This window comes from Aedes aegypti, chromosome 3, assembly GCF_002204515.2.
Source record: "Aedes aegypti strain LVP_AGWG chromosome 3, AaegL5.0 Primary Assembly, whole genome shotgun sequence".
Classification (NCBI taxonomy): domain Eukaryota; kingdom Metazoa; phylum Arthropoda; class Insecta; order Diptera; family Culicidae; genus Aedes; species Aedes aegypti.
Genome location: NC_035109.1, coordinates 236,977,113 through 236,994,312, shown reverse-complemented (window position 1 = coordinate 236,994,312; position 17,200 = coordinate 236,977,113). Strand labels below are relative to the sequence as shown.

At 34.9% G+C, this 17,200-nt stretch overlaps 2 protein-coding genes across 2 annotated transcripts; one reads left to right on the top strand and one right to left on the bottom strand.

The window, feature by feature from the left end:
• Window positions 1-3,071: 3,071 nt before the first annotated feature.
• Window positions 3,072-3,973, bottom strand: LOC5571167 (larval cuticle protein LCP-17). The gene is made up of 2 exons (XM_001653446.2): window positions 3,807-3,973; window positions 3,072-3,644 (listed from the first exon to the last, which is right to left on the bottom strand). The coding sequence occupies exons 1-2, from the start codon at window positions 3,813-3,815 to the stop codon at window positions 3,231-3,233; spliced, it is 423 nt and encodes a 140-aa protein (XP_001653496.1). The 5' UTR covers window positions 3,816-3,973; the 3' UTR covers window positions 3,072-3,230.
• Window positions 3,974-13,263: 9,290 nt separating this feature from the next.
• LOC5571161 (cuticle protein CP14.6) lies at window positions 13,264-14,369 on the top strand. Its single transcript, XM_001653445.2, has 2 exons — window positions 13,264-13,439; window positions 13,625-14,369. The coding sequence occupies exons 1-2, from the start codon at window positions 13,431-13,433 to the stop codon at window positions 14,033-14,035; spliced, it is 420 nt and encodes a 139-aa protein (XP_001653495.2). The 5' UTR covers window positions 13,264-13,430; the 3' UTR covers window positions 14,036-14,369.
• Window positions 14,370-17,200: the final 2,831 nt, after the last annotated feature.

Below are 17,200 nucleotides of genomic sequence, written 5' to 3'. Positions count from 1 at the left end.
AATTTCTATCCAGTGAGATCTTGGAAATTAAAAACAATGAATTCTTGGAGATATCCATAGGAAATTTCTGTAATATTTGTGGCACAATCGTTGATAGATTTTGCCAGCTCACTGACGAAATCCAAGGTTTTCGGAGATTTCCTGACAATTTTATTGTCAATTCTCCCAACGGCAGATAGTTGGCTTCTAAGGAACCTACGAAATCTGCAGTTAACTCCTGGAATATTTTGACGATTTATTAGCGGAATTAAAAATGTTTGTATGTGAGATATTTTATTTTTTGCTCATTTGATTCAATTCGAGGTTTGTTTTAAATTGCTGAGCTCATATTTGGTCACAAAATTCGTTGTTTCCAAGCGCTTCTTATTGCCAAGTTTCAAACGATTCGGCCGCGAAAATTCCTCCCATCAAAGTGGATCCGTGAAATGTCAAAGTTCTTAACTTCATTCTGACCCGTACATACATGCGACTTTCTGTTGTTCCTACTAGCCCTGCATGAATTGTTGAATTTTTTCAAGAACCTTTATGAAAGTTCCTTGTCGTATTATTGGAAAAATACTAGGTAGATTCCTGATTCAATTCTTAGTGCACTCCTCCGAAAGAAGATTCTTGCATTGACGATTTCTTAAGATCTGTTGTGGATTATAGGCATGATTTGTAGGAGTGCCTGCCCAGTACATCAGATAACACTTCAATATTCGTATTGTGTATTTTGTACAACACAGTTGAAAAAAAAACTCTCTTTTCTCTCAGGTGCTTCTGGCGATGGTCAACCGAGTGACGACCGAAAAGATTAAACCATTTTGAGAGATTCGGTTTGTTCGTAAACATTGATGTTAAGAACATCCATCTTTAGGGGTCCTCTAGCTGTTTGTAATGGTTCAAAGGGGGTCGCGGCTCTGAAACGGTTGAGAACCACTGCTCTAGAGTAATAAAATTCGGGGTTGTGAGCAGTTCAGGAATAACATCCATTACTAAGCAGAAGGCCAAGAGATTTATCTCAGGACCAGGAAAAGCCAAACCTACTCTACAATTAGCTGGAGGTGGGACATTTCGCATACGTTTCTTGAAGAACGTTCCGCATGATAACGCAGATGTTTTCCATAAGAACAAAGCAGTAATGAGAATTGTCTTATTTCTAATGTTTTCTGTTCTTGTATAAAATCGTTTTATGTGAAACGTCTATGATGCAAAATGTCTTTATGTGAACGTTTTTATGCGAAATGTTTTTCTACGAAATGGGTCAATTCCCAAATCAATGTCGCAAGGACGTGGCCAAGGTATGTTTTAAATTCGTAAAAGATGTATGTCCTCCTTTTCAAAGCCAGTCACTCTAAATGTCCTCCTTTCCAAAATTTTCATCTGGTAAGCCTATTCATGGGATATTTGAAATGTAACAGGGACATGATCAGAATCAAAATCAGCATGAGTAATTAATTGGCTACAAAGATGACTAGAGTCGGTTAAGACCAAATCAGTCGTAGATGGATTTCTAGAAGAGGAGAAACATGTAGGGCTATTGAATTGAGAAATATCCTGAAGTGCACTCATCAAAACAAATTCTGCCGTTGGAACTACTTTGAGAATTATTTCATGACCAATGTTTGGCATTAAAGTCACCTATGACAAAAAAATGACTTATTGAGTAGAGAAACTTTAAAGTAGATGGAGTACCGTGTACCTTTTAATTCCGCTCCTAAATGCTTATCTTTGACAGATACGCGTATTTCGACTACCACTTGCAGTCTTCTTCAGTGTCAGTTACTCGTATCCACCTGACACTGAAGAAGACTGCAAGTGGTAGTCGAAATACGCGTATCTGTCAAAGATAGCATTTAGGAGCGGAATTAAAAGGTACACGGTACTCCATCTACTTTAAAGTTTCTCTATTTGAGATTCTGCTCAGAGGATTCGAACATTCATTAAAGAGTTGACTTATTGACTTATAGTCAATTTTCGTAAGTCAGTTTTAAGCAAATTAACTTGCTGTTCAGAGCATTGAAAAGGCGAATAGGCAGCTATGAAAGTATATTTACCAAGTTGTGTTTCAACAGAAAGACTTAAAGTTTCAAAAACTTTAGTTTCAAATGACGAAAACAGTTGATGTTTTAGACGCCTATGAACGATGATTGCAACTCCCCTACATGCCGCATCAAGTCGATCATTACGATATACAAAAAAGTTAGGATCTCTTTTGAGTTTAGATCCTGGTTTTAAATATGTTCCTGTAATGACTGCTATATGCACGTTATTAGCGATAAGAAAAATAAACAGCTCGTCCTCTATACCATTCAAGGAACGAGTATTCCAATTTAAAATATTCAAATTCTTATTTGGATTCATTAGAAAAACGTAATTCAATAACAATTTGATTTGTAAATTTCACACCAACTTGGACTGCTTCAGTCATAGTGATGGCTTTGAACATTGAACATCATTAGATTCAATTGTTCAGTTAGAAAATTAAAATCAGAGGCAGACATATCATTTGAAGTGGGTACATTTGATGAATTTTCGGTAGACGAAGAGGCGGAGTAGATGTTACCTGTGGCGGCAGGGTTTTTTTCCATTTAATTTGAAACAAGTATAATGGGTACTCATAGTACGAATAGGGGAGGAGTTCAAATTACCTGCTACGATATCGACAAAGGATTTTCCGTGGGTAGGTACATTCGAAATTGAAAGATTCGAACGGCTACCCGACGGATTAAAATTAGTTTGGAATGAGCATGATTATATTTCTTTATATTTAGATTTACTTAAGATAAGTAAATTGAAAGCGTTTTTTTCACTTATGAGCAGGTAAAATCAACTCACCTATAAATATTCTGAACTGCTACGGCAAATGAAATGTAATATAGTCTGAGCGACCCAGTCGAAGATGAAATAAACAAATTACAATTACAAATTAGGATGATAGTGTTGCCTAACACAGAATACCTACCTAATACAGAAGAATTGAATGTTATGTTTGGAATGATACATATAAAAAATAAAAAAAGAATTGAAAACATGGGATAGAAGAATACTCGAATATTCTATTTCGGATAAGAGGTGACTGAAAAATCATGTTTAGCTTAAATAATGTTATAAATGTTTTGATTCTTCTAAAAGGTATTCAAAATTTCACTAATCACTATCCGACTGACAATTGAATAGACTATCACATTTTGCTAGTATTCTTTACAAAGAACATCTCGTACAAGATGATACTTAAGTGGCGGATCTGTTTAGTGACCCTTGTAGTGACTTTGGTGTGGTTCTTCGTGATGGGCTTCCGGATGACTGCCCACCTTGGCGTAGGCCTCAACCAGCTCCTTTGGTAGTGGTGGTGGTGTTGGGATGTGCGATCCATGGGCGTGGAATCCATTCTCATCGGCAACGTAACTCACAGAAACTACTTCACCATGGGGATCAACGTACGAGTATGATCCCTGAGCAACGTTGGCCTGTTCCTTGCTGCCAAAGTTCTTGACATGTCCTGCCTCCTGGACGACAATTCCATTGCCCGATTCGTATCCAAACTTGAAAGTACCATCGTTACTCTGAGCCAACTCACTGTGCACGATGGGAATGTGCTTGTGCTCCACATAATGATCTCCACCAGCAGCCACCACGGCCATCAAAGCGAACAGAGTAATGAACTGCAAGAAGCATTAGAAGAAAACCAAAAACTAATTGGCATTGACCCACTATAGGAACCGCGCCGGACTCAGTATCACGGAGTAATAACTAATTACAAGGGTTTATGCAAGTTTTCTGCATTATTTTTCTGACGTCACTGATTTCTACAAATTAAGACTCACCAGTTTCATGTTTAGATTTTTTTTCTCTCAAATCTGGCTGCACGCTACAAGTTTGATGGCACACTGTACACTGACACTTTTTGGTGATTCAGTTATGCTTATTTATACAAGCTCGCAGTTGAGAGGATTGTTGTGGGACGACAAATAATATGGATGGGTTCTTCATCTTCGTACATAGCCTAGCGAAGGTAAACAAAGGAAACGTAAATGTAGTTAAAACAACTTTAAATATTGAAGATATCTTCAATGTTGAGTGAATATAACCAATTTCAATATTAAGATAACGTAGCAACCAAAGGTTCTTAGTTAATGCATTTATTAAAAAGGCACATTTGCGCTTTTGAGGGATTCCACGGAGGCATGCAAGTCGATTCTGATCGACCATTTCAAAAATATCTGAAACTTTGCACAGTTTTTCAGTTCCATCTAAATCGTCATTTTCCGATATCAAATCTTCAAGTTGAGTCACGACTAACTTTTCAAAAGGGTGTATGTGAAAATGGTTCAAAAATATTCAAAAAGCTGCACAGCAAAAACGGTTCGTTCGATTGTTAGACAACTAAAGAAACAAAGTTAGACAACTAAATAAAGATTCCAAAAAAAAACACACACAGTAAAAAAATTTTTTTTTTTGCATTAAAAAACATCATTTTTGTCACAAAAACTCATATATCTCAAAACCCTATCGGAATACCAACGTAATTTTTTTAGGGAAAACGGTCCATTATATTAGCTATCTACCATAAAAATTTGGTGATGGTAAGCCAATAAACAAAAAAGTTATGACATTTCAAATATTTCACAAATTTGACACTTAGTGAAATTTTTTTTTTCATTGTTAATTTTTTTAGGACCGCAGTTTGTTGCTGAATTTTTTGGTAAGGGTACCACATGAGGTTAACAAGTTGTTTTCATGATATTTTATTTAATTATTCATAACTGAATAGTTAGCATCTATTAGAAAGTTAGACGCGATCCAGTGTTGTGATCTAAAGTCTTGATAGTGTCATATTTTTTATTGTACGTAACTGAAGAAAAATTCTCTCAATAGTGTTGAAACCTTTTGATAAAAGAAACCTATAAGAAATCTAATATTGAAGACAAAAGCTACAAAAAAAGTTTTCTATACAGGTATACGACTAGTTTACCTGCAAAAAGTTTACCTCGTGGAGAACAAGGCGGGTCTATACCCAGGTGATCTAGTATACGTAAAGCAGGTCGGTTTTCTCGGCGCTGGTTTTCTCCACAAAGTTAAAATCTGATTACACCTGGGTATAGACCCGCCTTGGTAGAGAATAGACTTTGTTAATCATATTTGGGAGAAAGCGAGTAACTTCAACAACATCAAAAACATGATAGGTACATACCATGAACATACTCACGAAAAAGCTAAAAATATACTACCACTATGGTTATAAAGATTTAATTGTAAAATTTTTCTTCAGTCAAGCAAACGACACCAAACTAGTCAGTAAAAACTTAAAAGTGATTTTGTTTATTAAAATCTAACGAGCAACATGAGTAGTCGCTTTCTCAACTGTTGCAGGCCGTTTGCAGAAAAAAAGTGTTCGAAAGAGCTACGAAATCTCACCGAAAGCACCATAGATAAACTGAAAGCGGCTGGTTATGCTCCAATGTCTACATTGAATACAAATTTACGCATTTGTACGTCCTGCCGTTTAAACGTTGACAAACGGGCAATCTGTACATCATCGGTGGATCAGGTTGCAGGAAGTTCGAAAACAACAACAACTGAGGAATTACTACATGCACCGACAACAACTGAGGAGTTACCAGAAGTACCAAGTGCAGATAGTCTTGCCACGGTACCATCAGCGACATCTGTTTCAACAAATCAATCAGAAGATGAGTGCATCCAGAAGGTCAACATCGAACGCTTCAACGAAGGGATAGCTGGAATAAAAGTGACTCCGATTAAATGGACGAAGATAGGTTACGTCAATTATCCCGAGAAAAAATACCGTGAAATCAACGAAGCTGTACGAAGAAACCTCTTCAAATTAGGACCTGAGGATGTGGAAAATACAGACTACGATGAGGTTATTATGAATATGAAGGAAAGGTTCTCGAATCTAGCCACGACAAGGAAAGAAAAATTATTGATTTTGTCGATGCTGCCAAGCTCGTGGTCTATTCAAGACGCCATTGATGAGTTCAAAACCAATAGAAATACAGCAAAAGAGGCAACACAATTCAAAAATAACTGTCTTGCAACCAAAAATGCTAGGTCGAGTACTTCATTAACAGATGAGACAAAAGAAAAAATAATTCAATATTTTGAAGACGATGAAGTAAGTAGAGCTATGCCTGGCCAAAAAGATTATGTATCTGTAAAAAAAGATGGAAAGCGTCAAGCAATCCAAAAACGATTAATGATGACTACTTTGAAAGAAGCGTATACACGCTTCAAGGAAATTAACGAAAATATTAAGGTAGGTTTTTCCTCATTTGCAAGCCTTCGTCCAAGGCAATGCAAGCTTCTATCCAATTCAGGAACACATAATGTTTGTGTGTGCACAACACACGAAAATATTAACCTAATCTTACATAGTTTGAAAAGAATCAATTTATCAAAGGATATTAAAATGTTAACTGGTAGTCTTTTGTGTGAAAATACAACATCAAATTGCTATCTACGATCTTGTTCGGATTGTCCAGATTCTTCATCATTGGAAATACTTTATTCGCTGAGTTTGAAGAAAATTATATTGATCAGTTATCATTTGAGCAATGGGTGACCACGGATAGGTGTGACCTAGAAACTATTGTAAACCTGTAGAAGTTTAATTCCTCACGACTTTATTAAAACAGAGCAATCCCGCTTTTTAAAAAATACGAAAAATACATTACAAGATGGTGAATTTTTAGTCATTTGTGATTTTTCTGAAAACTATAGCTTTGTATTGCAAGATGAAGTGCAGTCCCATCACTGGAACGTACAACAAGCTACAATTCATCCATTCGTTATTTATTTCAATGGAAGTACGCAAATTGAACATTTTAGTTTTATTGTAATTTCCGAAGATTTAAGACACGACTCAGTATCTGTAAATTTGTTCATTGCCAAAATGATTAACTTTTTACGCCTTGATAAGGATAAAGAAATCAGAAAGATATATTTCATGTCTGATGGAGCAGCATCGCAGTACAAAAACCGTAAGAATTTTTCGAGCCTATGTCAATTTAAATCAAAGTACGGAATTGATGCAGAATGGCATTTCTTTGCTACGTCACATGGCAAAGGTCCTTGTGATGCTATTGGAGGAACCATAAAGCGCATGGCCACAAGAGCAAGTTTAGCCAAAGAACGTGAGCATCCAATTAAAACTGCAAAAGAACTATTTGATTGGGCGAATCGCAGAAAAGAAGAAGATTTAACAAAATTATCATTTTGTTTTACTACTACTGAAGAGTACGAATTAACGGCATCAGAGCTCAGCGAGCAATATAATAACGCGAAAACGATCCAAGGAACCCAAAAATTTCACTGTTTCATTCCATTGTCAGAAAATAAAATTAAAGCAAAACTATACTCGAACTGTACTGGTAATGATGCAAAAGTGTTCGATATTGTAAAAAAATTGAATAACAATAAATAAATAAATAAATAAGTATTAATAAAATGTTTTCATGATCTCATAACGCATACCCAAATCCAAAACTTTTAAAGTTTATATATAACATTTAGAAACCCATCAATCATACTCTAAAAAAAAATATCCTGGTAAAAAAAATTTTATTTTCGTGTTAATTCATTTTAATTTATACATATGTATATACATATACATATAATATTTATACATATACATAATATTTATACATATAATATACATAATACTAATGAATACATGAAAACGACTTATTTAATTCACGCAAGGCCCTTAACAATAAAATCAGCAACAAACTGCGGTTCCCGTAATAATTTACACCGAAAAAATTTTTTTTTTTTCTGCTAAATGTGAAAATTGTGACATGTTTGAAATGTCATAACTTTTTTGTTTATTGGTTTACCATCACCAAATTTTTATGGTAGATAGCTAATATAATGGACCGTTTTCCCTCAAAAAATTACGTTGGTATTCCGATAGGGTTTTGAAATACTGTGTCAAAAATTATGTTTTTTAATGCAAAAAAAAAATTTTTTTACTGTGTGTATTTTTTTTGGAATCTTTATTTAGTTGTCTAACTTTGTTTCTTTAGTTGTCTAACAATCGAACGAACCGTTTTTGCTGTGCAGCTTTTTGAATATTTTTGAACCATTTTCACATACACCCTTTTGAAAAGTTAGTCGTGATTCAACTTGAAGATTTGATATCTGAAAATGACGATTTAGATGGAACTAGAAAACTGTGCAAAGTTTCAGCTCAATAGAAAAAAATGAATTAAAAAATTTACCAAATTTTGGTGCTGTTGCTTGGAATCACTCTTTTTAAGAATGAAAACAGGAACAGAAGCAATTCAAAAAGAAATAAGCCAAAGAAATTGTTTTTCTTTAATGACTTCGAAAACTTTCAAATATTTAAACTTTTTTGTACAATTTCTTTGCGAAACATTTGTTTGTCTCAAGCATCAAATTACCGCTAATAACTTGGTTAAGGAATGCTGAATCCATTGCCGTTTTGAAAAATATTATAGCAAGTTAAAAAATACCTATCAATAAAGTTCATCATACTTTCTATGCTCAGAAGTTTTTTATGCTTCATAAAGGTAGTGAATCTTTCTATACAAAATACATATGAATGGAGACTGTTGAAAAAATCAAATCAATTAAACATTTATCGTACATTTTAAATTAACCTATGTCGTACACGATAAATTCAATTAAATTCTGCAGGCATCAGATGTTTGAATAAGTTTGATAAATAACAGTTCAAATTTCACGTGAACATACTGCAATGAATCGCAAATTAGTCCCATCTGCATTTTCGCCAAAATTGTGTTGATATCAGTTCTCAACATATCTTCCTATGACCTTCAGCTGCACTCAGGGCAGTAGCGTGGCCTCCTGGCGCCCTTGGCGAACCGCTATTCAAGCGCCCTTTATTTCATGATCAAGTTTTTCATTTTACTAAAAATGCATTATAATAAAGAGTCTTTCCAAAATCGTTGAGTGACTTCTTTAAAAGTTATTCTTAAAAATCCGCAAACTATTTTTTCAATTCGAATGTCTGCTTTGAACTAGGATTTGAATAATATTTTTTGAAATTCTGTTAAAAAGCATAGACCGTGTTTCAAATTTTATTTTCAGGAGAGCTGATTGATAGCCAGGAAGTTACACAATTTTCTAATATATTTCCATTCATATAGCCTGAAAATAATCTACAGAATCTACCCAAATGTATTAACCAAAACTAAGAAATGCTGATAGAAATTACTGATATTTTTTCAATTAATTTTCAGTTAACTCCTTCAATATAATTTATTTTGTTGATCAAAAACCGAAATGCGAAAACAAGTGCAGATGATTTCAAATGATATTTCAAGAAAATCCTCAATAATTTCCTCTTCTTGGCGCTCCTATTATATCGGGACAGAGCCTGCTTTTCAGCTTAGTGTGTTACGTGCATTTCTACAGTTATTAACTGCCTAGCCGATGTTGCCATTTTTTGTATTTCCCTGATAAATCAGTTCGAGATTCTGTGAGAATCAAACTCATAATTTTATCAGTATTGTGAATTGGATTCTATGAAAGTTCAGCCTCAATTCTCGTGAAAGAATCATATTGAAAATTCGGTCCAAAGCCCGCCTGAAATTTTGTCAGAATAACACATTGGATAATGTGGAAAGACTGTCCAAAATTTTTTGTAGAAAATATGCCTTGGTATGTATGAGAATTTGACTAATATTTTCTGTAGAATCCTGTTATTTTAAAAGAAACATCACAGAATCCACTATGGCCGTTACAAAGGGGAATTTCTACTTTTGATTACCTTTTAGCGACAATTTTTTATTCTTAATTTCAGATTTTTGCTAGTACACAAAGCTGAAGTAAGAAAAGCACTATTATTCGTTGCTTCTCCGTAAGATTTGTGCCTGCAAAGGTTAACGCAGACTTTAATTTGGACTCTAATATGTTTCCATAGGTGAGCCCAAGTCTTAAAAAAGCCTTAAAATTTGTGATTATTAGACACCGATTTCTTTATTAGTTTGTATCACAAGGACCATGTGTAAAGTAATCTACTAATCATTGCTAGAGTTTGCAAATAATTTTACGATGATAGGTCCAAGAATGTATCTTATGATTTTATCTCAACTCATTTCAATTCATTAAACCTCCAGCATTTTTAAAAAGTTTTCAACATATTTTGCTTAAAGCGATTCAGAAACTTTTTCAACTGTATATCTTTATTTCGACGATTTTTGGTGAAACAGTACGTGGGAAATGCTCTTATTTAAAAGGAACTTGTTAAATTTCGTCAAGTACGTCACGCATTTTGGCGCCCCCTAAAGGCTGGCGCCCTTGGCGGTTGCCAAAAAAAACACACCAAGCCGGATTTTCATATAATGAAAAGTAATCGCATATCAGTCCCATTACTGATTTTCTCAAAAATTATACATATTTTGGTCATCTTTATTTTTTTCTCGAAAAATATTGAAGAGAAAATCATTTTGTGAATGTTTTATTGCGATTAAAACATATTTGAACCTTCTGGATTTTTTTAAATATTAATGCGGAGAACTATTTTGTAAACTTAGCAGACAATTTTCTCAATGCTTACTTTTCACAGATGGGGCTGACTTGCGATTCACGTCAGCATATGTACCGTAGAATAAGGTATCTTTGTTAATGCTGGTTGCTTTGATAGTGCAAGACCTACAACTTACTGAACTTTATAACAAAATTTCAGTTTATCGGATAAGCAAAACGAATATAAATGTTATGATTGTTAGTTGACACTTCATGTCAAAACTTTTTCGTTGAAATCGAGAACATTTCAGGCTTTGTATTTGAATGTATAAACTTGATGGGACTTTAAGGTTTAAAGAGCATATAACTTATTCGTTATAACCTTTTTGTAGCAGTGGCTGAATTCACTCTTAAATCTGTTAGCGAAAAGCAATTCTACATATTGGAACCATTCTTGAAATTAAAGTCAAATACATCCATATAACGTTAAAACATAGAGAAATCTTCCGATTCTACAGAATTAATTCTTTTTTGTTCTAAATTTACCCATTTATATGGGAAATACGATTGATCTATATTGAAATCAATGCCAAAACAAGAATCAATTGATATCTACTCAAAAATGTAGTTATATACTAATACTTTTTGACAAATAATGGTGTTGGTCATGCTGCAACTAACAACACTTTTGTAATCAACGTTCGGTAATATGAAAGCGTCGTACTTTCTTAAATCTTGGCCGCTAAAGCCGAATATGAAATCCAAACTCATTTAGACTTTGAGTTTTAAAATTAAAATAAATTATAATTAACTAGTGGCCTCGGTAAACTTCGTCTTGTTGTCAAGTAGGCTCTTGTAAAACATCATATATTCCCCCAAACACAATGACTCATTAGTCTCATCCCATTTTACCGATTATCACGTAGACTTTCCCAAACTTTTCCCTCACACTATCACGTCGCATCCCTTGTCGAGTGCAACTGTGGAAAACTTACGTCAATTCATTTATCCGTTCTCAAGCCATTTCGTGACATACAAACACCACTCCATTTTTATTTATATAGATATAAGAAGATAACCGGATTTCAGAATATGAAAAATAAGACCAAAATTACCTAGTTTTACGGTATTTCATACAACTTAGGCGACTTGTAAGTAAAATTATTATGTGCTGTGTTACATCAGTTTATCAGAAAAATGACTACAGACATATAATTAACTTTTTTGTTGTTCCGTTGCATATCACCCTACTTTTCACCAAAAGGATGAACTACATAGTGGCCTACTTTTCATAACAAAAGAAACAGTATCGAAAAGGTCTAATTTTCAGCACTGTTAACGGTACTGAAAAGGAGCACTTTTCACTTCTGTTTTTTGGTGTTATCAATAATATTTCTTACTTATTCTCTTCTCTATATCTCTCTCTCTCTCTCTCTCTGTTTAGTCGATTAGGTTCTGATTTTACATTTCTTAGGCGATTCGGACCTTACTACGGTCCTTCTGATATTCAATCATAACGTTTAGCGAACGTAGTGAAGGCAGTAGAGTCATTTTTTTCAGTTCCAAATAAGTATGAAGCTTCACGCGGAAATAGTAGCCTGCTTTTCCTAACAAGTGCTGAAAAATGCTACTTTAAAAAAAAAAAGTAGCACTTTTCAGTTCTGTTTTGAGTGTAGTCAATATCCGATTTTTTTATTTGCCTTTCATCTAATATTTTATTTGGATTTCTAACTTACTCAAGTACCTTCTGATTCTGCATCCGCTGGGTGGTCTGAATCCGATTCAGGTGAGCTATACTGGTTTGAATTCCAAACTTTCAGAGGATGCAGATAAAGCAAAAGAGCCAGCTATTTTACTCCCAAACTAGTCCGAAGTTTCATAAGACGGTTTGTATAAGTAACTTCGCATTTGAAATACAAATGTAAATACAACATGGTTCGAAATTTCTTGCGGGATCTCACCAAGTCCGTACCTCAAATATAAAATAGGTATTATATCGATGGAAGTGCGAAAATTCGTGTCAGACATACCACTGTATCACAGCCTACCGAATTGAAAATTAAACAGTCCATACTATATCTGGACTTCCGATCCACGTGGATGCTCTTGATATATTCCTGCGCTGCTGGAAAAATCTCATTGAAACAACATTTTTCTTAATAACAAAAAATGTTGTGGACAACTCGTTGCAAAACTCGCTTTTTTCAACACTCGTCGTATCCATCATTTTGGAAATTGTTACGTAATTAACTATTTTGCAATTGCGATGCATATCTGCCTACATTTCATCAAAAGAACCAAAAACATAACAGCCTCCTTTTCAATACTGTTTCATAGCGGTGCTGAAAAGTAGTACTTTTCAGTTCTATTTTTGGAGTGGTGAAAATAATATCTGAATGTCTCCATCAAACTGCTCTAGATTTCTCTATGACAAAGTCAACTAGCTTCTAATTCTGCATCCGTTTGACGAACCGAACTCGAATCAGGTGAGGTATTTCGAGTAAGAATAGGATCGATGCTCGAAGATGCATCGAGAATGAACTACTTTAGAGCTAATAACCTCGCTAATGATGAATGACATTAGTTTTGCAGTACATTGAAAATAAACTTTGCTGAAAATCACTTTAATGCATTTAAACTTGCCATTCTCAATAAATCACTTACAAAGTTTTAGTTTTCTTTTAATAATTTATTATCTTTTTCTCTAAAGAGGCAGCAAGTTTCCATCCGATCAGAATTTCTTAAGATCAAAAATTGTATACCTCAAATGTATACATGTCCAACGATGCCGTCTGAATGAAATAGGGGTATTTTTATTGTCTCTTGATTGGTCCATTACATGTCATCCTCGGTATTCAATTTACTTGAATGTTTGTATATATAGGGAAAGCCGGACCTCAAAAAGATATCAGTGTTCATTCAGCTAGCGAACTTGTAGCGTGTAATTCGTTTTTTTTTTTTCTCCTCAGAAAACAATGAAAGTGGTAAGTTGGCTCCAGATTCTTTCGTTTAGTAGTTGAACACAAGAGTATCGGTTATGTTGAAAATCAATCAGAAAACGATTTACGTAAATGTTTCTAATTACTATCGCATGTAACAACGCCATATGCGGGTACATCAGTGGGTCAATGCCAATTAATTTTTGTTTTTCTTCTAATGTTTCATGCAGTTCATCACCCTGTCCGCTTTGGTAGCCATGGTGGCTGCTGGTGGAGATCATTATGTGGAACACAAGCACATTCCAATCGTCCATAGCGAGTTGGCGCAAAGCAATGATGGTACCTTCAAGTTTGGATACGAATCGGCCAATGGAATTGTCGTACAGGAGGCAGGACATGTCAAGAATTTCGGCAGCAAGGATCATGAGGCCAACGTTGCTCAGGGATCTTACTCGTACGTTGATCCCCATGGTGAAGTAGTTTCTGTAAGCTACGTTGCCGATGAGAATGGATTCCAAGCCCATGGATCTCACATTCCAACGCCACCACCACTACCAAAGGAGCTGGTTGAGGCCTACGCTAAGGTGGGCAGTCACCCAGAGGCCCACCATGATACACCAGAAAGCTACAAGGGTCACTAAGCAGATCCGGTAATGTAGCAGCATGCTGCAGAAGAAGATCTCTTTCGATGAGTACATGCCAAAATGTGATAGTAGTTTGTCAGCCGGATAGTGCCTTGTGATATAATTCAATGTTCATAGTTAAATTTTAAAAACAAAATAAAAGAAAAATAAGTAAAGGTATGAAATTATTCATTGAACATAAATTCACCAAAAAACATCCGAAGTTGATAGGGGTTTACGTTGGGATATGTGGATATAATTCTAGCACAGAGAATAATAGAAACGATTCGGCAAGCTGAAAAATGTCTATATAGGTTTTTTTTTCGAAAATTCTATTGAAATTACAAACATAATATAATTAATAAAATAAAACAATGCAAATGTTCGAATGTAAAAATAATATTTTTTTGTGTGAAAACTTTGAATGAATAGAAGTTAAGCATTGTTAAGTGAAGGAAAAGCAAAGTGGGCATCAAATTTCATATGGATACATTGCTTTTTGTATTTGTTCAAATTAACAATGCATACAAAAATTGAAATTGTTACCGTGTATCCCAGAGATTATTTGTTAACTGTGAAGTACTATAATTAAAATGACAAAAAAAGTCTCATTTTGACACAAAGTTTTTATCACAGTATTTGTCCATTCCGGGACAAAAAAAACCGACAATTAATATATTTCGGAAATTTTATTATCTGTATTAACGAGACTTTTAGCCTTTGGCTAGTGCATCTCAGGACCAACGGCCTTACTTCCCTTCTGAAGGAAGTCATAACTGTATCATAAATTTTAAGTGACTATTTCGGGGACGAGGTGCGATACCAGGTCTTCGGCAGGGGAGGCTTGTGTTTTAATCACCACACCAAATTCTTCTTCTACTTCTTCTTATTCTTGGCATTAACGTCCTCACTGGGACAGAGCCTGCTTCTCAGCTTAGTGTTCTTATGAGCATTTCTAAAGTTATTAACCTTCCAGTCGTCGCGCGGTTTGCCACCGGCAGAACCACCGCGCTGCTGTTGAGAACGAAAAGCGAGGTTTTTTCAGCGATGTTGTACAAAATACAACAGCGCGACGACTGAAGTGTTAACTGAGAGCTTTCTTTGCAAATTGCCATTTTTGCATTCGTATATCGTGTGGCAGGTACGATTATACTCTATGCTCAGGGAAATCAAGAAAATTTCCATTAAGAAAGGATCCTGGACCGACCGGGAATCGAACCCAGACACCTTCAGCATGGCTTTGCTTTTTAGCCGCGGACTCTAACCACTCGGTTAAGGAAGGCACCACACCAGGTCCGTCCCCTAATTTTGAGATTTACAGTATTCCGGGTTATAGCTTCAGATTTCCCGGCGATCCCGAGGTTCCCGGATTGAACGTGAAATTCAATGAAAATTGCTAAATTTCAATTCAAAATAATGATAATTTTTCTCAGATTCAAGTTTCATTCGACTATTAAGGTAAAGATGAAACGAAGCCAAACCTAAAATTTTCAAGAGCACAAATCTTAAAACCCAGATCATCAATCAAGCAGCTTGATTGGTTATTTGGTTTTCTGGATTTGTGCTCTTGAAAATTAGAGATTAGGCTTCGTTTTATCTTCAATTTAAGACATCCCACTAATTACACAGCGTAACAAAAATGACATTTTTGCGTGTCTCAAGGATCAAATTATGTGTCTCTAGTAGATTTTGGGTTGCTGAATCTGATGCCATTCTCAGAAATGTTCCAGCACGTCACAATTTTTAGCTACAGGTCGCCAAAGTTGTATAAAACACTGGTTTTGTTGATGTTTACATAACATTGAAAGTACAATTTATCAAACTTTTTTGTAATCTGATCCACCAAACATGCAAAATAGAACTTTAACTTTCATTTCAGATATAATTTGATTGAAATTGCACGATTAAATTTCGATTAAACCGTTTTTTTTCAACATGCTTGCAGTCTCCATACGAATTTCTTCGTTTCTTCTATATGGCAAAATACAACAATTCTCTAAACCATCAAAAAATAACTTTTCCGCAAATTAAGAAAATAAATTGCCTTACAAGCTGGCAAACTTGCATGCAAGTTGGCTGAAGTAGTCATTTTTTGCTTTTTCAACAGCCAATATCTCAAAAACTAGACGTGCTATAATATTTCTGAAAACGGCAATGGATTCAGCAACCCTTAATTAAGTGAATAGCGGTATTTTGGTGCTGGAGACAAAAACGTGTTCCGCAGTGTTATTCACGCAATACATCAAAGAATCATAGTAAAAGTTAGTTTTCATGGCCTCTCGCTTTCGGGACGAAGCAGCACAATTGTGCTAGACATACTTTTTTTAAAGTCTCATGCAGGGCGGGATTCACATATATTTTCTCTCCGTCTTCAACTTTTTATAGCCATTGAGTTACAGACAGTGACATAAGTTAGTAACCAAATGCTGTTTTTCCATACAAAATGCCCAAGTTTGGGGTGCTGTATCTCAGCTTCTGGCAGTCCGAATTGGCTGAAATTTGGATGACGAACTACAAATATCTTGAAGTTTTGCTTGTAAGGGAATTATTACATTGCATTTATTTTACATAAAGTTTCAGAGGGTTGTTCAAAGACAAAAGTAAGTAACCAAGAGACTTTTTATTTTAATTCAAAAACGGTAAGTTGTGGGTTGTTGGTCTGTTCCACAAAGTTGTTTAATTTCAGAAGTCACACAAATTTGCAGAGCACACCAACTTTCCAGGACATACCGTTTTCGAATTAAATTAAAAAGTCTGTCGGTTACTGACTTTTGTCTTTGAACAAACCCCTGAAACTTTATTTAAAATGACTGCAATGTAATAATTTCCTTACAGGCAAAATTTCAAGTTATTCGTAGTTCGTCATCCAAATTTCAGCCAATTCGGACTACCAGAAGCTGAGATACAGCACCCCAAACTTGGGCATTTTGTATGGAAAAACAGCATTTGATTACTAACTTATGTCACTGACTGTACATTTACACATCATGTAGAGTACAATAAGTTTTCGAGTGTTACCACTTCGTAAGAAAGATTTGATCATAAAGGTGAAAAATCGTCCGTCCCGAAAAGGAGTTCTTATACATACCCGTAACTAGCTTTACCATTAGATAATAGTTTGAAAAAAGCCATATATAAAATGCACAATTATATAATGTTATCAAACTTCCATAAATTTTCACC